This window comes from Pseudorasbora parva, chromosome 1 (genome assembly GCF_024679245.1).
Source record: "Pseudorasbora parva isolate DD20220531a chromosome 1, ASM2467924v1, whole genome shotgun sequence".
Lineage (NCBI taxonomy): Eukaryota > Metazoa > Chordata > Actinopteri > Cypriniformes > Gobionidae > Pseudorasbora > Pseudorasbora parva.
Window position 1 is genome coordinate 41,605,608 of NC_090172.1, and position 26,184 is coordinate 41,631,791.

The 26,184-nt window shown below is 36.9% G+C and overlaps 1 protein-coding gene across 3 annotated transcripts; it reads left to right on the plus strand.

Moving 5' to 3' along the window:
- The first annotated feature begins 486 nt into the window (after positions 1-486).
- On the plus strand, positions 487-25,367 carry pkp3b (plakophilin 3b). 3 transcript variants are annotated; one of them, XM_067440935.1, is made up of 14 exons: positions 487-616; positions 1,367-1,514; positions 5,817-5,911; positions 9,609-10,246; positions 12,123-12,246; positions 13,306-13,510; positions 16,145-16,319; positions 16,849-16,966; positions 17,169-17,333; positions 18,137-18,316; positions 18,590-18,743; positions 19,198-19,393; positions 21,037-21,124; positions 24,146-25,367. In XM_067440935.1, the coding sequence occupies exons 1-14, from the start codon at positions 590-592 to the stop codon at positions 24,185-24,187; spliced, it is 2,355 nt and encodes a 784-aa protein (XP_067297036.1). In that variant the 5' UTR covers positions 487-589; the 3' UTR covers positions 24,188-25,367. The 3 variants fall into 3 exon arrangements, with proteins under 3 accessions (XP_067297036.1, XP_067297026.1, XP_067297045.1); XM_067440925.1 differs by lacking the exon at positions 487-616 and having other exon boundaries at positions 952-1,514; XM_067440944.1 differs by lacking the exons at positions 487-616; positions 1,367-1,514; positions 5,817-5,911 and adding an exon at positions 6,327-6,477.
- Positions 25,368-26,184: the final 817 nt, after the last annotated feature.

Genomic DNA, 26,184 nt, shown 5'->3' on the forward strand with positions numbered 1-26,184 from the left:
CGACACTATCGTTTTTAGTATCAGTTTCTCAGTTTGAGGGTTTTGGGATAGAGTGACCACCCTGGTCAGTTGCTGGATTGCTGCATTGGGTGTGTCTGACTGAACTATGGAGCCTTCCTTTGTTTATAACAAAAGGCAATGACCATTTCAGTAAGTGGATAAAGCAATCAGACAAAATAATGCATTCATACTGTATGAGTCAGTGGTGGTAGTATACACAGAATATAATTACGTTTAGATCTAATGAATTGGAAAAACCCCAGAAATCTCATTCTGCCTGTTGACTAAAAAATTAGCTCATCCTCTCTGCCTTAAAGTGGGATTTTTTATAATCCTGCATTTCTCCTCCAGTCTTTTTATTATTATTATTATTATTAAGGATTAACTACATTTCCTGGGAGGAGGGATGACGTATAAGGTCAGAATTTGGGTGGGTAACACACATTTTAAGATACTCCTCTTTAAACAGAATAGTTAAAGTCAAGAGAAGAAGGAGAGATGAGCAAAAGGCGCTTATGAAAGGACATCGTGAGGCTGTGTTCTCTAAAACCGACAAAAGAAAAATAAATAAGGAGGATCATTTCAAACAATGAAACCAGAGTCTGCTGTATTGGAGGTGAGCAATCATTTTTGTCATGTTTAACTTATTGGTTAGCAATTTATCAATGCCTGGCTGAAATAACTTGGTCACTTTATTAAAAATGAATACCATCACAAAATAAAGTTATGTGGTAGTACGTCACATAAACACACAACAGTACCATGATGTTATTTGATGGTAATACCATGATCCTGAATGTTTAGCATATTCAAATAGGCTTAGGCTACCATTGTAATTATAGAGAAAACCATGATATGTCCATGTACCATGTCAAAACATGTTTAAAACTGCTTATAGAAGAGGGATGACAAAATAGGCAGACAGCTCTTCACATCAGGCAGACTAAACGGTGGTTCTCGTATTACCATTGTAACTCTAAACTGGCTGATAATTGCATATCTCAGTGCTGAGAGCATAGTGAATGAGGAGGCCCCGCCCCCGTCCAGCTCCACTCTCTCTGTATCTATTGGCGACAGTAGCGCACAGCTGCCTACGTAGAGCTGGACAGATCAAGTGTACGGAGACGGAGCGCTTTTCATTTGACTTGCGCTCCGGGCAAATTACTTTAATCCGATATTGGAATTCTTTTAGAAGAACATTCGCGGCGGAAAAAACATAGTTTCCCTCAAAACACGGATCTCGGAAATTCCTTTTCAACGCGCAAATAAAAATTAGTTTGGATTGTATAATTTGTGGAGTGAGTTTTCGGACTTTACAATGAGTGCTGTTGTGGCCACCGAGGGCCTGTTCTTCTCCGCCTTACAGCCCAGCACCTCGGTCACAACATATGCGATCCCGACCGATGACCATCCCAGGAAGGATCACCTATCGAAAGCCAGACGTGTCCAGCAGCAGGTCCAGCAGCGCATGGCGGAGAAATCCTCATCCTCATCCCGACTCAACGCCTCCACAGGTGAGTAAAACCTGCTGAGGATCCGTCATGGGGTGGCTGGGCTCTTCACAACTCTGATAGCATATGAACCGGTCTGGAATGTGCAAATAAGACATTTTTTACAATACAGTGTAACATTTTAAACATATTTCTGGCTACTGTAAGAGTGCAGTATATCAGCTCCTCAAAATAGTACAGGGAGAATTTTAAATACTAAGGGAGTTTTGTTTCTCCCTAGGATGATTCTAAAGACAAATTTGTCTTTAGAATAAAAAAAGCAACAATAACCGCTGTGCCATCATTAGGAGGGGGTGTAATCTACTTTATATTTCAATTATCTCAAATTATCTAATTTTGAAAAACAGTATTAATAAATTTGAAGTAATGTACTATTTCTGGTGTTTAACATTTTAAATTCACCCAAATTCCTCCTTTTTTATTTGTCACCAATATTTGTATAGTTTAAAACTCTTATCAGACCAGCAGTCTAGTTATGTAAATAGCTATAACATGAATACTATAACATGAATAATACTATATTGTGAAGTTTAAGAAACCAGTCCTTCAGAAATGTACAAGCAAAACCTTGCAACGATAGCTGAACTTGTGAGCACAATAGCTCTGCATAGACTCTGGGTGACACTGAAATGATTTGTTTTGCATTCATATGCAAATATCTGTTTGGTCTTCATTTGTTGGTCACAGTTGGTCACATTTCCTGCAGGTGCGTACTCTGTTTTTCCAGCATGCTTGGTGCTTTGTATCTTGGTTAATAAGAGACAAAACACTGACTTTTGTGAGTGGTCATTTTTTAAATTCATCTTGTTTTGTATTTGGCCGAGTTTGGCTGCTGGGAACCCCCTTTAAACAGGATATTATACTATGGAACAACTGATATCCTGACATTTTCCTGAAAACGAGACAGTCAATTGGCCCTCAGAATGGAAACTTGTAAACATTACATAACCTTGTGTTAATGGAAAATCGTGTCATTGTTCTACAATGAAACCGTGACAAGATATATAGAGGCTTTCAAATGCAAATGTGTAAAATGGATCACTCAGCACATGTGATTTAGAGATGTAAGCCATTGAGAGCAGTGTGTGGATGCTTGTGGAGGAGGAGGAGGAGGAGTAGACAACCCGTGGGAAAGGTATCGCTTTCTCCTCTGGCTTAGAAAAGCAGGTAGAAATTAGGGCAAACCTCACTCTTCACCTTCCCAACACCCCACCCCCATTGCCCTGTATAAGTGAAACTTTCTCCTGTCAAGAAGGTGGCTGAAATATAACTGAACTAATCCACTGCACAAGCACTAGGTCAAACATTATAGTACAAATCACAAATTAACAGGAACCTAAGAGGATAAGCTATTATATAGTATAGTATATGAGATTTAAAAGTTGAAGTACACAGATCTCACTCAAATTATAGCAAAGTCCATTTCTTAATACTTGACAAAAATTGTGACGTCTGATTGATATGAATAGAAAAGATGTTGCTAACCAGTAACACTTGAAAAAAACTCTAGCCTTCGGGATGCCTGTTTGCAAGAGAAATGTTAGGCATTTAAACTTTGACCCTATTGTTGAGCCTAATCACAGCCGGTGAGTTAAGAGAGAGCTCCTGTCTGGCCTATGTTAAAAAGGAATTTGGACATGACCCTTTGAAAAGAAGACGAAATGACCAAGCTGGCGTTCTTGAGTTGAGTGATTTTGTCCAAATGCCAGACAAACTACAGAAGAAATCATTTACATATATATTTTAAATCATATTTTGGCAGCATTCTTTATATTTTGCATTTTTAAATGCAATGTATTTGTTTGTTTGTTCGTAGCCAGTTTACACAGGAGGTCAGTTTGACCTGGTCTGTCACACACTTGGTCACACCTCCACGTCCTTTGCAGAAGAGTTTCCTGCCATTTGAGTGTTTTATCAGTATAGGGCAGTTCTATTTTAGCTAATGGGAGACTTGAATGGGAGGATGTGTGATGGTCAAACATTTCAGAGAAGAATAACCGTGGAAAAACAGTCTTGTTTTTAAGGCGCATTCATTCGCATGCAACAGACAACTGCTGCTTTGCAATTATCCTAAAAATATGTTGCACAGTGCCTGCTATTGAATCATAATCAAGATGTATGCTCTGTTACTCAGATTTTATAACCAAGTGTTCAGGGAATGCAGGGGTTGCATGGCTTTTAATCATCCTCAGGCTCATTTTGGTGATTTATTGAGCATATGTGCAATAAGAATCTCACACTTTATCAATTCCAGCAGCAACAAGTTTAGTATGCGTTGTCTTGTTATTGCACTTGGGTTTATAATGGAACAGTCCAGCCACATCCCTCATAAACATTGTGGTCACAGGGCAGTTTTCCTTTTTGTAATAGTGTATTGTTTGTATTTATTTATTTATGTTATATTTTCATTTTTACATACAGAAAACAAAACAATAAAACAAATTATGTAGTCTAATAATATATCTACTCTCTCTCTCTCTCTCTCTCTCTCTCTCTCTCTCTCTCTCTCTCTCTCTCTCTCTCTCTCTCTCTCTCTCTCTCTCTCTCTCTATATATATATATATATATATATATATATATATATATTAATACAGCCTGCATATCAGTTACATTAAGGCATTAATTAAGGTGGTGGAATGTACACTGAAAAACAAGAGATGAGCAAAGACATGTGCATGTCACGCCAAGGATCTCTTAAACAAAACAGATGTTTCAATTTTAGAAGTAATCTTCCCTGAACTCTCTTATCCACCCAATATAAAGGAATTTAACATTTAATGAACTTCTGTGTAGTGGCTACCAGGGAACCATCTCAAAAAAGTGCACTTCAAAGGTCTAGAATAGTGCCAGTTCAAGGAAATGCTGATTTAAAAAAAATAAAAAAAATTACTTTTATAGTTAATCAAGATAAAGACAACTTTGGTCAGGTCTTGAACCTTTAGGCATTCTTGCCAATACTTTAATTTGGACATTTGTGCTTCCAGTCAGACTCCCCAAGGACAGATAAGAAATCGGAATTTGGGAAGTAGGAGTGGGAAAATGTTTTATAGCAAGAAGAGGAGAAGGGTTGGATAATGAAGCTAATGAAGAATTTTAAATCATTTTAAATGATTATGAAAATGCAGATTGCATTATCACAGCTTTTTATTATTGCCCAAATAAAATATCCTTAATTAATGTTTTAATTAAATTGCAGAAGTGAATACAAATATTAAGATGGATGGTTAACACTCTTTAGTCTAATAAGTTTAGTATTTTTCTTTTTCAGAAAAACATTGTAAATATGTGCCAAAGTCAACCTACTCTTTTTATCTGTTGAGCAACACACCCGTCACATTTATATGGCGCTCTAGCTGAAATTCATCTCTCCTCTGGGAGGAGCAATATGTGGTTGACCTCATCTTTCAGTCCTCACACAAACTGAACCTATTCCACTCCCCTGAACCCAGCCTGGGGTTGTTGCTTTGGTTTGTTGAATGTAGACAATTTCTGTTTCTTACTGACCCACTACTTTATAATGAGGTTTTCTTTCATACAGGGTTGGTTTTTGTTTGTCTATAGAGGTCAGTGTACAGAGGAAAGAAAGATAAAAAGAAAAGGAGAGAAAAAGACAATAAAGAACACACAATAAAGAGAAACAAACAATGTAGAGAACCCCCCAAAAAACAGAAAATAAGACAAAGGACCACCCTATGATGTCATTCCCTCTGTTTCATTCTTTTACGGTGCGATTGCTAAAACAGACTTCCCTTCTCATTCATGAAACAACCTCTTTTGAGCATGTTTTGAGACTTAAACCTAATATATTTTCACATATCTATTAGATGTGAACAACTAATCAGCACTGTTTGCAACAGACTGGGTTAAGAAGCCAAGCACTGATAGAAACCCGATCTTTTTAAATTTGCTGAAGCACAAAGTCAGAGAGCTGAATACCAAACAAAGATCAGGTGACACAGCTGGGTCTTGTGTCACTGTTGACCAATGTAATGTTTTTGCAGAAATCCCGTCAGAACGAAAGCAACATGGGACAGAGATTTTCCTGAGTAGTTTTCGTTTCTCTGAAAGTACATCTGGATGGCAAAATGGCAAAAAAATATTTTTCTGTCGAACACACAAGAAGATATTTTTTGAACAAATGTCTCAATATTGTATTGAATCCCACTGACTTTCATTGTGTGGTCAACAGTTGATTTTTCTGTTCTAGAGACGAAAAGTATATGCAATATACAAACAATTTAGAAACAAATATGATCATAAACAAATTCACTGTTTTAATATTTTACTTAATGGTCCCCTTTCCAGAATTTAACGGCCACTCATCCACTGTGAGATATCAATCCAAAAGCCCTGGATTCAGTTCCAAGTCTCTTATCTACAATGGCAACAAAACAATGGCGGTAAGTGTGACTACATTCACAAAATCTTCAAGTGTACCCTCACTTATTTGAAACAATAATACTTGAGCTTGTTTTAGTAATGGATTTAGCCTCGCAACATTTCCCTTTAAGACCCTGCGGTAACACTTCCATTTAATTTCAAGGTCCAATTTTAATAAGAGTTAAAGCCTTTAAAAGGTTTGTTCACCCAAAGAATGAAAATTCTGTCATTACTCATCCTCATTTCGTTCCAAAACCATAAGACATTCGTTCACCTTCGGAACACAAATGAAGGTCATTTTAATGAAACCTGAGAGCTCTCTGACCCTTCTATGTAAACCGCAGTGCAGCGTTTCCAGGTTCTACGTTAGAACTCTCTGTAATGGCTCTGTATTGGCCGACACTGTTCACGTGAGCACCACAATGCATGCGTGTGATGCTGATGAGCCGTCATTCTGACAGAGAACACGGAAGTGCTGCACTGCGGTTACAATGGCTGTAGCTGTGTCTCATTTCAGAAGGCTGCGTCCTCCGGAGGTCGCATTCGAAGGCTGCATACGCCATAAGGCCGTCTCATTTCAAAAAAAGTGAGTAGGACACTCCAAATGTGACCTTCGAATGTGTCCTTCTTTCACAGGAATTCGGAGTGTGCATGAGGAGTATCCTTCACGGCTGGAGATAACCCACAATTCTTTGCGTTGTCGTTAACAACCGTCATATTTTTTTATAGTATATGAAAAAACATCACCACCGCCAGATATACATGCAAGCGTAGGTGTGGTGTTTAAATTAAGTAGGCTAATTTAAGCTTTTTTGTTGTTTTTTAAGCTCTATTTCCTCAAACAGATAGTTGTGGTAAACTTTTTAAACATTTAGAACAGTGCATTGCTGTCAAGACAAGAAACATTTCATAGTCATTTTTTAAGTAGAACAGGCTGCACAACTCCTGGTTCAAGCTCTTGTTCTCTCCAGACTGGATTATTGTAATGCTCTTCTGGCTGGGCTTCCAGCATGCACTATCAAACCCTTGCAGTTGATCCAGAATGCAGCGGCGAGAGTGGTCTTTAATGAGCCGAAGAGAACGCATGTTACGCCTCTCTTCATCAAACTGCACTGGTTGCCAATGGCTGCTCGCATCAAATTCAAGGCTCTAGTTCTCGCCTACAAAACAACCACTGGTTCTGCACCATTATACCTAAACTCAATTGTTCAGACTTACACACCCTCCAGAAGCTTGCGTTCTGCGAGTGAGCGGCGCCTCGTGGGTCCATCCCAAAGAGGCATGAAATCGCTCTCACGGACATTTTCCTGGACCGTTCCCACCTGGTGGAATGACCTGCCGATCTCAATTCGTGCTGCCGAGTCTGTAGCCATTTTTAAAAAACATCTTAAGACACATCTTTTCCAATTGCACTTTTCCTATTGCACTTCACCAATACAGAATAGCACTTACTGATCATATCTACGTCTCTCATCCGGATTTGTGCCTTCAGGCGGGTATGCTACATAGTTATCATAGCTACCAAAACCCAGTGTTCTGTATTTTGCGTACGTGAGTTTTTGCTGTCGATGGCTATTGCTGCGCGTTTAGCTAGAATGCCATACAAAACCAACCCATTGGGCCACTGAATCCGCATTAACGACAACAGTTGGGGCATCAGCCTTAGTCCTAATGGGTTGTTATCTTAGCTATCCAAATCCAGTGTTCTGTATTTTCCGTACGTGAGTATTTGTTGTAGCTGGCTATAAAAAAAAAAAAAAAAAAAAGTTGTGTACTCTGCTAATTAATTGAGATTTCTTACAGCTCTTACAGGTTGTTGGCCTTGTTTGTCTCGTTGCTTCTATTGCTCTGCCCTTTTTTTGTAAGTCGCTTTGGATAAAAGCGTCTGCTAAATGATTAAATGTAAATGTAAATGTAGTATTTTTTTCATTCATATAAACTGGCGTAAGAGCGCAACAAGGCTGAACGTGTTGGCATAGCAACGTGCTACTTCCTGCCTGTGTGTCCTACGAAGGACGTCTCGTTTAATTCTGATTGAGGACACTCCATATACTGCATCCTACACAGGATGTGTCCTCCGGAGGACGCAGCCTTCGAGTTCGAAATTTAACGAAATGAGACACAGCTAATGTAAACTGCATATAGGTACTGACACGGAATTGACACAGAGGAGAAGAAATAGAGGAATAAAGTCGTTATTTTCATTTGTTTTCATTTGTTCAGCACAAAACGTATTCTCGATGCTGTCACAATCAGGGTCGGTGCAGGGAGGAAACCGGAGGCGGATTTCAAATAAAGATGGGTTTAATAAATATTTCTAAGATAACGTAGCCAAAGAGCAGGATAACATAAAACAACATTAACAACCGACAAGGAGTGAAGGAAAGTGAGTTCAGTATGAAGGGAGTGCTAACGAAGAGAACCAGGTGCAGGGAATCCAGGGAGTGCGGGAGAGATGATGGCGGTGTCTCATTTCGGAAGGCTGCGTCCTCCGGAGGTCGCATTCGAAGGCGGCATGCGTTTCACAGGAATTCGGAGTGTGCATAAGGTATCCTTCGCTGTTGCAGATAACCCACAGTTCTTTGCGTCGCCGTTAAAAAACGTTATATGAAAAAATGGAACCACCGCCTGATATACATACTAGCGTTGATGTGGTGTTTAAATGTAATTAGTTTAAGCTTGTTTTTGTTTTTTAAGCTGTATTGCCTCTAAAGTGTTTAGTGCTCTTTTAATAGTTTAGAACAGTACATTGCTGTCAAGGCAAGAAACATTTCATAGTCATTTTCAAGTTATAATGGCTTCATTCATATATAGGCCTAACTGGCGTGAGAGCGCTACAAGGCTGAACATGTTAACTTGGCATAGCAACGTGATAGCCTACTTCCTGCCTGAGTGTCCTACAATGGACGTCTCATTTAATTCTGATTGAGGACACTCCGTATACTGCATCCTACACAGGATGTGTCCTCCGGAGGACGCAGCCTTCGAAATGAAATGAAATGAGACACAGCTGATGAACTGGAGTCCGTGGCAGGCTTGAATGTATCAGACGCTACATAAATTTAAGGTTGAACCAATGTAGTCATCCAGATTTTTTTAGCGATGTCTTTACTAATTCAATTAGACACAAATTAGTCTTGGATTTCATCAAAAATATCTTAATTTGTGTTCCGAAGATAAACAAAGGACGGTAGGGTGAACAATTAATGAAGTTTTTTGGCTGAACTAACCCTTAAGCAATCATGTTGTTAATTTCAAATTAAATCCAGATTTTCTAGTTTTATGCTAGCTACTAAGTAAAATCATTTTATTTTACATCATTTTTTTATTGCACTCTTAAAATCAGGCTACGATTAATGATGTTTTTTATTGGGTAAATTTGCAAAGTCCACAATCCCATGACAATGACCCTCTGTGTGGCTGCACCCTGCACACACAATGATGCGGTATTTTGCATTCTCCTGTGGGAGCTGTGTTTAGAAAGTGAAGTGCAGTTCTAGCAAGCTGTGGAATTGAGCTCAGATCCCAATGTGCATCTGAAACATTCCTAAACCAAGACCTCATGTGCCAAATGGTGAACTCCGGAGGCCCCTTTTGTGAGATAGCAGTGGGTCTGAAAGAAGAGTTAGCACGTACTTAATCACTTATATCAGACACAGAAGGTTGCTTTTGTATAATTTTGATACTCATGTGACTTTATGACTTGCTTTTACACAGACACCCCGACTGTCTCAGTACGCAGGGGAATTTTCCTCTCGCTCTGCAGTAGAAGTGGGCACACGGCACAGAATCAGCCACGGCGTGCCCATGCCCGCCGTAGTGGGCCGCCCGTACATGTACCATGATGATTCACATCTCAGTGGCTCTTACAACCAGATGCAAACATCAGAATCGAGGACACTGAATCGGACTGAGCAGGAGGTGGCAGCAATGGCCGGGCTCACGTTGCAACGACAGCCATCTCCCGTGTCGAACTGGATGCCGTCGTATACCCACAGCCCTTCACCCAACGCGGTGCACAGGCAACGCACCCTCAGTGGGACCCTGGCACGGGACGGTTTCAACACAGGATGGAGGGAGGCAGAATTGGCTAATCAGTATTCATTTAAAGGCCCTTCCCACCGGACCATCAGCCGCATAAATAATCGTCAGATGCTGCAGCAGCAGCAGCAAAGGCTGAGTGGCAACTCAATGCAGTGGCAACAGATGTCCACTGGGGGAGCCAGTCTCTTGGGTGCTGGGCATTACCAAGGCACCATGAAGAGAGCAGGGTCTGTGCATAGTATGAAGAGTGTCGGTCGGGGCGTGGATGTTTATGATGGATTGGCCGATGGAACAACGGATGCTCTTGGCGGGTAATGTCAACTAATTTTTTAATACACTACAAAAAAGATATCAGTTGTCTCCATTTAGCTGTGTTCTCATGCCGCATCTGGCCATGAAGGATTCAAGTTTAATAGGTATACAACATAGGAGCATTTATACAATGCAGTGCACATGATGACAAGTTTTGTTTAACACTTGATACATCATCAGTTATTATTAAATCTTAAACACTCACTGCCGTAAAAAAAAGATCTTTATAATTCTTTAAAAAAGTCTCTTATGCTCAGCAAGGCTGCATTTATTTGAATTAAAGCGATAGTTCATCCAATAAAATTTCACCATCATGTCATTTCAAAATGAAATCTGAGAGCTTTCTGTCCCTCCATGACAGGTCCATATGATTTAGCGGTTTAGTCCAAATTTTCTGACGAGACCTGATTGCTTTATATGATGAACAGATTTAATTTAGGCTTTTATTCGCACATAAACATTCATCAACGCACACATCAGTTGTGGTAAACGGAAGCTCAAGCTTGCTTGCTTGAACCTGCTTGACGCACAAGAACAAACCTCTTGTGGAAGCTCAAACCTGCTGCATCACACGAGAATGAACCTCATTGGTTCTCGCACGTCAAGCCAGCATGCTTGAGCTTACGTTTACCACAACTGATGTGTGCGTTGATGAATGTTTATGTGTGAAACTGATCATTATATAAAGCAATCATGTCTCTTCAGAAAATTTTGGACTAAACAGCTCAATTCATATGGCTTAGTTTGAATAAAATGTATGAAGCACCAAGGAGTCATTTGCATAGCTATAGATGGAAAGAAGGACAGAAAGCTCCTATTTTTTTCAGAAATATCCTATTTTGTGTTCCGAAGATGATTAAAAATCAAATAGGTTTGGAATGACATGAAAGTGAGTAATTAATGACTGAATTTAAATTTTTGCGTAAACTAACCCTTTAAAATACAGATAAAACAGTAATATTGTGAAATATTACTACAATTTAACCTCTAATTTCTATTTGAATATATTTAACAATTTAAATTCTTCCCAGTGAGGATGAAGCTGTATTTTCAGCATCATTACTCCAGTCTTCAAAGTCACATGATCCTTCAGAAATCCTTCTTATATGCTGATTTGGTGCTCAAGATACGTTTCAGCACAACGACGAATAACAGCTGTGCCGCTTAAAGGGATAGTTCAAAATAAAAAATAAATAAAAAATGTACTCACCCTCATGTTTTTCAAACCTGTATGATATTTTAAAGAATGTCGAATTGAAAGCACCCATTGACTTCCATAGTTTTTTTTTTAATGAAATGAATTACACTTTATTTGAAGGTGTCTTTGTTACACTGTATTCTGTGATTGTACATTACAAGTACTGAGTAATAATAAGTAACTACATGTAACTACATGCATGTAATTATTCATAATTTATAGTTATTACTTGTTTTACTATAGAAGTCAATGGGTGCCATCAACTGTTACCAACATTCTTTAAAATATCTTCTTTTGTGTTCAACAGAAGAAAGAAACTCGTACAGGTTTAGAACAACATGAGGGTGAGTAAATATTTTTTTTGGCTATTGAATTATCCCTTTAATATTTTGGGGGAACTGTGATAGATTTTTTTCAGGATCTTTTGATGAATAGAAAGTTCGAATAAAAAGAACAGTACTTATTTAAAATAGAAATATTTTGTAAGATTAGCCTACTGTCCGTTTTGATTAACATAATGCATCCTTGCTGAATTAGAAAAAAAGAAAAAAAAATCCCTAGTGTATCACTCTTTAGTGTATTAGACACATACATTAAATATAATATTTATGTTGAAACAAATCAATGTATAGGTTTTTATTTTTAACACTTTCCATTTTGTTTGTGTGAATGAGCAGAATGCATAACTTGGACATGACCACTGCAGTCAGTTATCTCTCATCCACTGATGTTGCCATGCAGATGTTGGGAGCAGCCTACATACAGCATCAGTGTTACCACAGCAATGAAGCAAAGACCATGGTAAAAACAAAACAAAACGTTATATTAATTCAGCAACATTTTAAATCAATGGAAATACCATATTATGTTAGTAAAACTAAGGAAAATCTTGGCATAAAAACTTGAAATTGATTTCAATCAACAACAAGGTGACATTTTTTGGTCATTATTTTGTGATTATTTCATATGTGCCATATTTTCTGGTACTTTGGGGTCCAATCAGCCTGAATTTACTTGTAATTTTATTGTACATGGCGACTCTCAGTCCAGGGCAGCAACAGTGCTCTGTTTAGACAAGATTGGTGGGGCGTACGCACAGGATGTGTTCTTCCTTTCAAAAACAGCCAGATGTAGAGTGCATCCGACAGGAACAAAATGCTAAGGTCTAGTGACGTGTTTTTAAAGTCTAACTCTTTTGAATTTTGTCTTAAAAAGTGCAAAGCTCATGCCACGAGACACTGAAGAAACAGACATGGTCAGTGACCAAAGACTGATACATAAGTACAATAACCAGTCATTATTATGAATTGCAATTCAGAGAAAGTCAAATTTGCAAGATACATTTTTTTTTTTAATTACATAAAAAATGACTCAAATCCCTTTTAAAGTCTATAAAAATAAACCATGTTCAAGGTTTGCAGTAAAAAACAACAACATTGTTAAGTTTGGTTAAAAGAATCTACCGGCCCTCTTAGATGTCAGCAAAATATTTATTTTCATAGCTGATTGAGCATGGGCTCACAGCTAAGCTTATTTTTCTTCACTATTGTTATATTTTATACTCAAGCCAGATGGACAGAATACCTTCACCCTGCCCTTAATCTTTATCCTCAACCTCAGGGAGCAGAACATTCCGCCTGAGAGCACATCATGGCAAAACATAGACAGATGTCTGTGCAGGTTGCCATGTTGGGCTGAAAAAGGGTTGTTCAAAAGATTAACTTTTGTCGGCTAATTGGATAGCAGAGAAATGGGATTCAGAGACGTGCGATCATTTAGGAATCAATATGTAATGAAATGATTAAAATATATATATATATTTCTCGCTGTACTAAACTTGATGTTTTGATTCTTGCTCAGGTGCGCAGTTTGAAGGGCATTTCTGCATTGGTACAGCTGTTCAGCAGTGAGAACCAGGAGGTGCAGCGCTATGCGACAGGTGCTACACGCAACCTCATCTATGAGAATATGGACAACAAGACAGCACTTATCGAAGCCGGTGGCATTAGCAAACTAGTTGGCGCTTTAAGAGAACCAGATGATGAACTACGCAAAAATATCACAGGTATGTAGCTTGAAGTTTTTTTGTTTGTTTTTTTTCGAGCAGGGCATAGGTTTTGGACTATGAACTTACCTTTGGAAATAAATAGTGGCACTTATATTTTAGCTAGAAGTCAAGTATATTTAGTAGTATATCAATATTGATTCAGTACAAAAGTGGACCACACCAGTAAGGCCGAGGATTGTTTAGATGCCAACTTGGAGCAGATTTGTCAGTGTAGACAGGTGGAGAGTTAAGTTAGCCACTGAGCATATTCAGAGAAACCGAGGGAGCAGAAAAGAAAAAGTTGTCTGGCTGTTACCTGGAATCATTCCAAGTCTCAGATGCAGTGGGAAGTAGACTCCCAGAGGCCTTTGTGCTTTGTGAGATCTGCTATCACCCCACCCCCTCACACAATCACACTCACTTAGTAAACAATCCTTGACATTCTTTCCTGCTGGACTCAGGGTTGCCAGGTCTCTTAGTGACATTTTATGACTTGCACTCTTATATGTGATTGGTTTAAAACCGCACAAGACACTGGTAGCTTAGGGATCTGTGTACTAAACATCCCCGATGGACAGTTTTATAAATCTGAGAACTTTAGACTTGACGTTGTTGTTTTTTTTTACTATTTCTACCTGACTACTACTTATAATATTTGTAGTAGGGTCAATTATGCATTTTTTTGTAACATTTGATTTTTTAATGCTTGATTACTTCACCATGACTAGGCAGTCATGTTTTAATGGTAGGGCAGGCAATTTTCGAGATGCTAGCATAAGCACTGTAGTTACACCGTGTCTACACCGGACGTGCGCGATGCGACAAAATAACCCATTATAATCAGGGATGTTGTCTACACTGGATGTGACGGGAAAAATCCTAGGCAATAAACTGATGCATTGTTCTATTAAGGACGGTCTGACACAAAGGACAAATGCTTTGACACGGGCACTTTGTCGCATCCAGTGTTGAAAGCCTTTTGTAGCTGATGTAGACACCAGGCTTGTGCAAAATTCAGAATTTCAGAATTTGCCTCCATTCAATGCATGAATTGGAATTTGAATCGAATTGACTCTGCCCGACAGGAAGTTGAATTTGAATTGGAATCACAGGAAGTAGAATTAAATTCATAACAATTCAAACAAAATTCCCCAGAACAACATTATTCTTCATAATAATAATAATAATAATAATACTTGCAGTTATTCACATAACAACCGAACCATAAGCTCTACTCTTCTGCACAATGGTTATGGTCAAAATTTCAACATAACTGAAATGATTTCAAATGTCAAACATATATGAACATTATACATTAACAGATGTTTTCCTTCACTCAAAAACACATTAAACAACACCTAATTTCAATATTAATCTCCATTTCCAGCCATATGCAAAGCATGCTGGGAACTAACAATGGTGTCTCTAAATAAAACGGCATAATTGAGCAAATTCTCTTAAAATGAACAAGTAATCTTATTTTCCTTCATTTTATCAGCTCAATCGGTTCCTCAATTCAAGCCTCAAAATTGCTTACATTTCCTTAAAAACATTAGGAAAGTGTATCTCTTGGTTTTATTTCTTTACAACACTGAACCATAATTTTCTTAAGAAAAAATACACACATTTTTTTAATTAGGACCTTATTTATTTATTTATTTATTTTGTGAAAATTACAAGACCCATGATTAATTTTTTACAGTGTCACTCCTCAACCCTGCATACATTTTGTTTTTAAAATACAGATAATGATCAATTTAAATAAATTAACCCCTCATTGTTGTTTAATTTGTTTTGTTCCGATGATATTTCCATTTCAAAGTAATAAAATAACACAAAGTTGTTATAAATGCAATTATCATTAATACCCATGCAAAACTCACTGAGCTACACTGATGCGTCTAATTCTCAATCGCTCCTCAAATGTTTTATCATTGAGTCTGCAGCGTTCTGCTCTGAAGATCTTTCCTGGGACACTAAAGATTCTCTCAACAGGTGCAGAAGAAGCTGCTATGGCAAGATGGACATGTAATTCATGTAATTTAAAACATGAATTTCTTTGAATTTTTCTTGAATTTCAATTCTACTTCCTTTAATTCAAATTCGAATTGTAATTCTACATCCTGTTTTTGACATCAATTTAAATTCAAGAATTGAATTGGAATTTAGGAGTCATTCTCAATTCAATTCTGAACTGTGCACAAGCCTGGTAGACACGGTGTTATGGCATTAATGCAGCATAAGCTTGTTGTTTTGGTTCGGGAGGAGCCGTGAAAGGTGGCTGCTGTTTCGGTTCTGGTGCTCTGCTTGGTGACTGACGTCTGAAGAACTCTGCATAGCATGAAGCGCGCTGATGAAGTTTGATGTCTGCGTGAGCAGAGTGCGCAGATGTATGGAAATACATAAACTTACAGGCAGATAAAACAATGTATTGTTGCTCTAAAAAACACTAGCTTCTTATTTTGACAAAAAAAGTTGGGAATGCAACACTTATTTAAGTTCATACAAAGGATACTGTAGTGAACAATGATATTTTAAAAAAACAGTGATATAACTAAAATATTAGCTGTTGTACTTTATGTCAGCATGTGCAAATGTATATTTATAAGTAAAAAGCTAAAGAGGACTAAATTGTGAGTGTATCTTCTGTAGGCATTTTGTGGAACCTGTCTTCTAAAGACAGTCTGAAGGAGAGGCTGGCCAGAGAGAGTCTGTCTGAGCTGACAGAGAGAGTGCTGGTGCCTCTATCTGGAGGAGGAGATGCTGGTGTCATTCAACAGAGCGCGTCTGAGGCTGATATATTCTACAACACCACAGGCTGCCTCAGGTACAGCCATCACATTTAAAGACAATCATGTTCTAATACCTGCACCACATGCACTCACAGCATGGTCAAAAATTAACCAGAGCATGGAGCAACAATGTCAACAAATGTAGTAACAAGCCCAAGATATTAAAAACGTGGGGGTGTAAAATGTATCCATAATGAATGCTTCTTTTTTTACATTAAAATAACATTACATTAAATTCTTTATTGTACATTTCATAATATAACATTATAGGGCTAGGCTAGACCTGCTATTGTCCATTATGTCAGATACTTTTTGATTAAAAAGTATCAGAAATAATGAAAACAAAAATCTAAAGAGTTTCTTTCTGACATATGCTGTCATTGGGTAACAATCACAAATATGAACGTTTATGGCTGTGTTTGCAACTGGAAAGATTTATAGACACAATTAAGATTAACCTGCTTTAAATATTTAAAGACAAATTTATAAAATGACCTTATAATCTATGATAAAACAAACAAATATCATGACATGCTAACATCACCCATTTCTATGTTTTGAAAGGAACCTAAGCTCAGTAAATGAAAGAACCAGGCAGCAGATGCGGGAAACTCGGGGCCTGGTAGACTCTCTAGTCGGATACATCGAAAACTCCCAACAGGAGGGGAAAGGAGAGGACAAGGTCAGACCTGAGAATCAACTTTCAAGTGTTGTGCTTGCTAATATGCTAGCCTTGAGCCTGTGCGAGTGTGGCATCATTTGCAAAGTGATACCATTTTCAGATGGCAATTAGAAAACGATTGTTATCTACCTCGGCTGCTGCAATCTACAACATCATTTCCAAAACCGTTTGAAATCCTAATTCTGTGCTTCTGTGCCTCTAGGGTGTAGAGAACTGTGTATGTGTCCTGCGCAACCTGTCGTACCAGCTGTACTCCGAGATCCCTGCTTCAGTTCAGATGCGTTTGGAAGGACCCACTCGAGCACAGAACGTCCGACACAATGACCCCATCGGCTGCTTCACACCACAGAGCAAGAAAGCAAAAGATGTCAGTCTTTTATTTGTATAAGCAGCAATATTATTGCCCTTACTCACCTTTTACAAATTATGTATTTTATATTATTCATATTTCTTTAAACTGTATAATGATAATATATAATATTGTTCAAAAGTTTGGGGTTTGGGATTTTTTGACGGAGTCTCATGCTCTTATGCTTATGATCAGAAATAATGTAAAAAAATGTTTTAGAAAAATCTATATAAAGTATATATAATGTATTTTTATGATAGCAAAGATGAATTTTCAGCAGCCATTAAAGTCTTCAGTGTCACATGATTCTTCAGAAATCATTCTAAAATGATAATATTTAGTGAAACATTTAAAGATTCTTTGATCAGTAGAAAGTGCAAAAGAACAGCATTTATTTCAAATGGAAATCTTTATGAACATTATTCATTAAAGTCCTTCAAGTCACATTTTGTTCAATTTAATGTGTCCTTGATAAATAAAAGTATAATTATTTTCTCTTTAAAAAAAAAGAAACGAAAATTCTTACTGACCCCAAACTTTTGAATAGTGCTGTATTTTTGTGAAAACTTTAATCAATTTTTTTCAAGTTCAAACTATTTTTTTTTATATCAATTTAAAAGTCTTTACTATCACTTTTGATCAATTTAATGCATCCTTACTGAATACAAGTATTAATTTCTTTCAAAAAGAAAGAAAAATCGTTTAAAAAATCCAAACTTTTGAGCATTATTCTAGTTATGTGCTTTCAGCAGTGTGCTGAAAGTTTGCTTATTATATTCCCTGCTGTCTGCCTTTAATGAGTTTATAATGTGTTCCTTTAGAGGAATCAAGAGCTGTCCACCTTCTCTGAAGTGGCAAGAGTCCCTAAAGGAGCAGAGTGGCTGTGGCACCCTCAGATAGTCGGTCTGTACAACCGCATCCTGCAGAGCTGCGAGACGAGCACAGCCACACGTGAAGCGGCAGCGGGAGCCCTGCAGAACATCACAGCGGGCGACAGCAGGGTGAGATACCAATCATATTCAATATCATAATCTCAATAGTAGCTGCATCTGTCACTTTTATCACTTTTACCGTTAATTGTAAAATTAAGTGTGTTGTTCAACTTTCCTACTTATTCCATCTGTATGTTATCCATCTTTGTTTTTTCCATTGCTGCCATGTCTCCCTTTTCCCCTACTGTGTGTTTCTTTGTGTTTCATCTGGCAGGATGTCTAACTAAGCGCTATCTTTCTCTCGTTTTCCTTCACTCGCCATTTTCCTTTGTTCTGTTGTAGTGGGCCTCTGTGTTGAGTCGTGTGGCTCTTGAGCAGGAGCGGATGTTGCCGGTGATTCTTGACCTGTTGCGAAACCCCACGGATGCTGAGCTCCGTTCTCTCACGGGTCTGCTGAGGAACCTCTCTCGACACTGCAAAAACAAAGCTGATATGGGTTAGTGGATGACTTCCTGCCAGAGCGCTGTCTTTAATCACATTTTAATGTGTAAAACACCCCAGCCAAGATTTCAACATTCTGGATTTCTGCAAACTAAATGTCTGGATCAGTAAAAACCTACATTATTGCGCAAGACGATAGCTATAAAAAACACACTCGATAAATACTATATTTCTCTTCTCACTACCCATTTTTCGCCTTTCCCCTTACACATTTTTACTCCCACACATTCTTTTATTTTCCCATCAGACTCAAACTTGTAACATTCCCAATATCCGTTGAACTGCTGCCAATTCGTCCTCACCCTGACCTCAGCTCTCTACTTCACTATAATCCACCCCCGCTGGGCCACAGGGCGCCTCCTTCATCAAACCACACACATATCATTCACTCTGTCACCCTTTTTGTTTGTGTAATTCCAGCTAAATTTGTTTTTGCTTCCTATTCATAGCTACCAAAGTGGTGAATATTCTGGTGAACAAACTCCCCAGTGATGGGCATCAGAAAGAACCTTCAAGTGACGTGGTGGTCAACATCTGTGGGGTTCTCAACAACCTGGTTACAGGAAGCTCTCTAGCTGCAAGAGATATCACTTACTTTGATGGACTACCCAAGCTGGTCAGCATTAAGACTTCTCATGACAACAGGTAAAACAGTTGCAATGCTCTTTACGAAAGCTTTACTTCATGGTTTAATATTGTGTCAATGTTTCAGAACTGAAAACATTATCATTTCTCAAACCTGATTTTGACACTAAACTGAAAAAGTGATAGTTTCGTATTCATGTTTTATTGATATATCTGTCCATATAATCATTTAAATGGTGGCTATCATACAAATTTGACTCAAAATGACCTCTAAAGATTCTGAAAAAATAATTAAAATAACCATACACATTCACTAGCATTCAAAAGTTTTGGTTCAGAAGTTTTATTCTGTAAGGATGCATTAAATTGATCAAATGTGACATTAAATTAATTTATAATGTTACAAAAGATTTATATTTCAAATAGATGCTGTTCAATCATGACAACTCACAGAGTGAATAGATTCAACCAGCATTTTATTAGCTTAGCGAATGGAATGTACATAGGCTTGATTTTGGCAGACGAGATCTGCTACACGGCTGCTGCTGCTATTGTGAACAAATACATAATGTTCAGCTTAGTCAAGATAACAACAAGAAAGGCTGCTAAAAAATGATGTAACCCCCAAGCAGATCTCTACAGGTGGCGCTGGGGAGGAGGTGGGATTATCAGAGTTCTCATAACTACGCAGCATGCGGATAGCAGCTAGGATACGGTATAAGTAAAGCCACGGAGATGAGGAAGTACCTCTGATTGGTTGGTGTCGTAAAACTGAAAGAACCAATCGGCGATTAATAGAGTTTCATGACTGAACTTTGTATTTCTTTTGATCTTTCTATTTATCAAAGTATCCTAAACAAAATCTATCCAAGTTTTCACAAAAATAGTAAGGAACATTAAAAATAATAAGAAATGTTTCTTGAGCAGCAAATCAGCATATTAGAATGATTTCTGTAGGTTCATGTGACGCTGAAGACTGGTGGCTGATAAAAAAAAAATCTATATTATTTCACAATAATGCAGTTTTACATTTGCAGTCTTGGTGAGCATAAGAGACTTCTTCCATAAACATTAAAAAAACAACCAATATATTTAATAGATAGTGTTGATTTTTAAGAGCTTGTCACAAATGTAAATGATTCAGTTTGTGGGGGAATATAATTTAAAAAAGCCTTAGATAAAGGAAATTCTTTGATATATTTACTGTTCATTGTTTCATTTGTAATAGAAATAACATTTGAAAATAATAATATTAAGAATGAATACCTTCCAGCTAAAACGTGTCATATAAAACAAGCTACATTGCTTGTGATTTGTAAATGTACTGTGATGGGGTTGAAATAATTGTGGCATTTTAGAATTAAGCTGAAGGTTAATCACGATAAACATAACTAATTACATATTCAGGATTGGGGTAGTATAAGTATAAGTTGGCCTTTGAAAAACAAATTGTTCTTTTATGGTGGTCCCCCATGTTTATGGTGCTTACAGACCCATTACTTTAGAGCTAAGGTTAGAAAGCATCATTTCTGATAACTGATATGATAAGAGAACATTTTTCAGGTGTTGGACCTCTTCTACCAGCTCTCATAGCACTACTGTTGTAATATAGCCTACATACTGTTTCATTATTTAGCTGTTTAATCAAGAGCACAATGTCCCAGCATTGCTTCTCATGTTTCTCCCTTCTTATTCTATCTCAGTCCTGGGAAGCTGAAAGCAGCTAGGGCCGCCTCCACGGTTCTGTCCAACATGTTTCAGTACAGCAAACTTCACAGAGACTACAAACAGGTGAGTCTCTGTATAAAACCCAGCTAAAAGCTCAAATGAATGTGTTACTGTTCAGAGAAACATGCTAGGAGTAGTCATGCGACAAAAGGCCTATTCTCTGTAACCTGATATGAAAATGGATACTTACTGTATACAGACTTTGCACTGATGGGTATTGTGTGCATTTGCTTAGCAAGGATCAGTGTGCTTGGTCAATGGTCAGCTATTTTATTATGTCAAGTCAATAAATATGGGCGGTTAGAGTATGTGAATAGCTCCTTAAGTATACTGTAAAGCTGTCCAATTGCCCGTTACTGTGCTTTCCTATGTGATATCGTCTGTTAGTCAGTTATAAAACTGAACTGAAAAAATATTTACCCATAACCTATTACTGATTACCGACTTGACTCTAACTAAAGCAAACGTATTGTGTCTTTTGTGTTTTTACTGTTTAAATGGCTTTTCTTTTTTCATGTCTTAAATAATATTGCTGCCTATTTACAACAAAACAATTTACTCAGTAAAGGATTGCAAGCACAATACCAAAAACGTCTGACAAAAGCATCTATTTATCACTTGAACTGAAGGTCGTATCTGTCATTGTCTCACTGGCATCAATGCAAGATCCATTTGAACTCACTTAAAGATTTTTTCCCCAAAGAGGTTCTATTGTTTTAAGTTGTTAAAGCCTAGCCTCACAATGGCCAGTTACACAGGAAGAGGCTGTCTGACCAACTATACCCTCTTGTGCATGAATATAACAACCTTTACGAAAAAGAAGTTTATTCAAGTGTGCTATTAGTATACTTATTTTAAACTAAAAATAAGAAAATATATTTTCAGTCTACTTTTTATGTAATGTAACAGAAATGTATGTACTTCTCAGAAATATACTTAAAATAGCATACTTGACTTATACTGACACAAAAGTCAACCTATATTTGGCCTATACTTGCATTCAGTCTTTTGATCGAGATATACTTAAAAATATAATGAACTATTCTGAGTATACTTGGCTTGTAGTTGTATTCAATATATTTGTTTATGTATTCAATATATTTTTTAATATATAAGTTGAGTAGCCTATTCAGTGTTTTTTTCACATAGTTTTACATTCAGTCTTATAAACATACATTGTATGAAAATATTGAGTTATAATGAAAACAGATATATGTTCCTAATTCTGAGTATCTGAATTTTTGTGTTGGTTATACCTCTAGTAGTCTACAAGAATTTACTTCAAATCTACTTTACTCTTTGCCGCCACTAAACAAATTTTCTGGCTATCAATGTTTCGGCTGTTATACGTTAGGGCGCTATTACCCATCTTCTAGTACCGAATCTTTGGATCAACACACAGGCGAAGAAGATGTATGAAATGTTGAATGTTGAAAATATGAAATGAAATATGAAATATAAAGAGTTAAAGTACAGTTTAAGGTATATTTCAAGTATAAATACCTAAATAGGAGCATAGTATATACTTAATGTGCAAAAATGAGAAACTTAGGTGTGAACTAGTTGTGCACTTAAAGTTTACTACTTATAGTAGGGGAGAGCGGGGCGCAACACAACGCGGGTTAGTTCTAACACACGTTTTAAAACTTAAAAAATAAAAAAATAAAAAATATTTGGAAGATATCACTGAACATTTATTTATCCATAGCATTGCAAGTACATTTCTTACTTTAGTTTATTTTTCATCTCAGTTATTTTGTGTTTATTTAAAATAAGACATCTGATATTATTTTAATTTAATATATTTTATTCAACAGTTAAGATCTTTCTTTAATGCTGATCTAACCAACAGAAGATGCGTGGTGTGGTTTAAATCCCAGCTGCGCAGATGGGGTGCGTTATAACACTGCGTTACAATGAGCCCCTATTGAACTATATTATATTCTATACTTTTATTCATTTTTTTTTTTTGAGAAACATGGTTCAGAAATTATTCATTATTATTATGTTTTGAACTATGCTGTATAGATGTATTAGCAATGTGTTTTTTGTCAAACTAAAAAAATAGTGCATTTTTAATTATAAAAAAATGTCATTATTTTAATTTAAAAAGTTAATAATTATATTTTATTGACAAAATATTTTAGTTTGTCTTGGAGATTTTTTGGATTATATCAGATAACATTTTAAGCTGTCATTTGCTCATGTTACAATTTACCCCACCTATGCACTGTAAAAAGAAAACTGTGAAAAATACAGCAACTTGCTGGCAGCAATTAGCTAGTAAGTTGCTGTATTTCATTTCACAGTATTCTTACTGTAAATATAATCGCAGTAGGGCTAGGGTCTTGTATACTCAAGAAAAAAGTATACACTGTATTAATGTAACAAAAAAACTTAATTGTATTAGACATGTGGGAAATTAATGTGGGAAAAACAAATACTCTGAACCCCAAGTGGATTAAACAAACTAAGAAAGTCAAAAAGCGGCAGGTTGTGCCCCGCTCTCCCCTACACATAAAGTATAGCCTACTTGAAAATATACTTGCACTTTACTTTAACTTGACATATTCATATTTTTCTGACGGGAAACCATTGAATTAATGTTCAGAAGGGGAAAAAACATTCAGTTTGTATCATTTGTGATCAGAATATAAGTACAGATTTTTAAAAACATGTAACGCAGACAACAAAGCAAATTGTATAGTACTACTCATGGATCTAGCGGTGGTCTAAACTAAACTTTCGAATACAAAGTACCTCACAGAATGTGCTTTATTCTTCTTCAGAAGCACTCATTGTTTGAGACCATCAAATGGTCAGTAAATAGACTCTGGGTGGTCCATGGACTTATACCGTCCGGGGCTGAGACTAGTTAAAGTTTGTTGTCTGTGGTGCTCAAAATGCCTTTGGTCAGATCAGTGGTCCATCTGGAATGTGACAGTGGAATGCAGGAAGTTTCTTCTTGATCAAAGATATAATATACCAGCCTATTTCTTCAGTATATGACTATTACTTTTTATGTTTAGACTATTATATAATAATTTAGAAGTAATTTCTCTTTTTCTGTTTTCAATTTTACAGAAAGGGTTCACAAGACGAGATTTCACCGATGGGACTGTCTAATCTGTGTCCATTACTCAATGCTAAACTCAGTGGAGAAGATGGCGTTTGACCTTTATGGATTTCGTTTTACCACCAAAGGGAATGCAACCAGCCTGTTTTTCTCAAACACACACACATATTGCGACCTGTAGCAGAGAGAGTGAATACTAAAGTTTTTACTAGAGTATAAATTTTAGTTAACAGCACCCTTGAAGTATTGCAACATTCCAGAGATGTAGAGGAATGCTTACGGAGCACTTAGTCTGACAGACAGGCACAGAGATGCAAGTGTGTGTATGTGTGTGTCCTAAACCTGAAGCCTGTTTGAAAAAAGACATTAACACCCATTAGTTCCGTTCCATACTACTGCAACACGTCAAAGACTAATTCATTTTCATCTGCTTTAGTTCTACATAGATTTGAAGTTGAAAAACCCTCACTTGTCCAGTAATCTTGTCTAGCCTCTCCTTCTTATCCTAAACATATATAAAAAATATATATATATTTTGCACGCAGATTCACAGTTCATAGGCTAAAATCATGACCTTTAAATAACCGAGAGACTGAAGTGGACAGTGAACGCAAATGATTTAGTTGTTTATAACTAAAGAAACAGATTAGCTGGTTTTGCAATAAATATGTGCGATTTGTGCTTTTCATGTAACATTTCTGCAGGCTTTTTGGTGGTTACAGTAATAATAGCCTTGGACTTTGAGTGCAAATGAGCTAACAAATGACATTGCACCTGAAATAAACCTTTGAAGTGAAGTATCTTGTTAAAGCCTTACTCTGAAAGCCCAAATATTACACACCCATTGCCTTTGGAAACAGATAGAAATGAATATTTGAACATAGTTTGAACACATTTGAACAACAGGATTGTATAACAAAATAATTTGTGTACCACTTTTAAAGATAAAAAAAAACAATTTTGATATAACATATCTTGAAAACATATTTTTTTTACCCAAGTTTTTCAAAATGTATTATAACCCAGATTTATTTTTTATTATGATTATTATTATCATCATCATCATCATCCAGATTTGTGTTAATTAATGTTCTTCATCTTCTTCCCTCTCTCCCTCTTTCATCACTTTTGAATCCATTTGTGCATCAGAGCATATTCATATAATCTTTATGCTGTTTATCAAAATGGTTCTGATGGTTATTATAAATAAAGATGTTTATGAATATTGAACAGTATACACTCCCCAGAAAAGGAACTGACACAAAAAGCCTTGTGAATGCATACTCAGCTCTTCTTCTTTTTTTTCCTTCTTTTTTTTGGTAGGCTTCTTGAGGCTAATGCCTGAAAGGTTAGAATGCATTATGGGTCAGTGTACAATTGCTGTGGCCTTTAGTTGAGTGCATGGGAACATCTTGAGCAACCACTGACCAAAAACAGCTCACTCTTTAATATAAAGACGGAATTCTAAAACCCTGACAAAGAGCTTAGGCCAAACTGGATGAAGAGAGGGAGATGAACTGAGGGCAATGTTTAAAAATGTTTAAGAAATCTTCTGCCTAGAGAAATGGTTCTAATTGTTTACTCTCTAAACACTAAAGATAAAGCAAATATTTAAAAATATAGATGTAAAATCCAACACGGTTTATCCGCAAGAGAAAATGGTAATTAAAAAAGAAGATTAAGACCTTTAATGTTTCCAAATTACAAAGGCACTCCACATTTTATGCATATCTGGTTTGCGTGGTATGAGCCAAGTATGTTTGGCTGAATGGAAAAGCTCAACACAGCCACAGAAATATGCACACATGAAATTACTCAGTTCCCCATATGTGGCCCAGCAACACTTAGTGAAAGCAGAATAAGACTATCATTTCTTAAAAAAATTTTTTTATAGAAAAACATGTGAATGCACACACTCTTACTAAAACAAGATTCACAGCTGCCTAATCTCAAAATTCAACATTTCTGTTAACCTTCCCTATAGTCAAAAATAAATATACCAAATTGCATTTGAAATACATGTATTTTATGCCAAGTATACTACAAA

Excerpts from the sequence above, each read along its gene's own strand:
- pkp3b (XM_067440925.1), top strand. The coding sequence starts at position 1,319 with ATGAGTGCTGTTGTGGCCACCGAGGGCCTGTTCTTCTCCGCCTTACAG. Across the intron at positions 10,247-12,122 it reads ACAACGGATGCTCTTGGCGG|AATGCATAACTTGGACATGA; the intron begins GTAATGTCAACT and ends GTGAATGAGCAG. Across the intron at positions 13,511-16,144 it reads ACTACGCAAAAATATCACAG|GCATTTTGTGGAACCTGTCT; the intron begins GTATGTAGCTTG and ends TATCTTCTGTAG.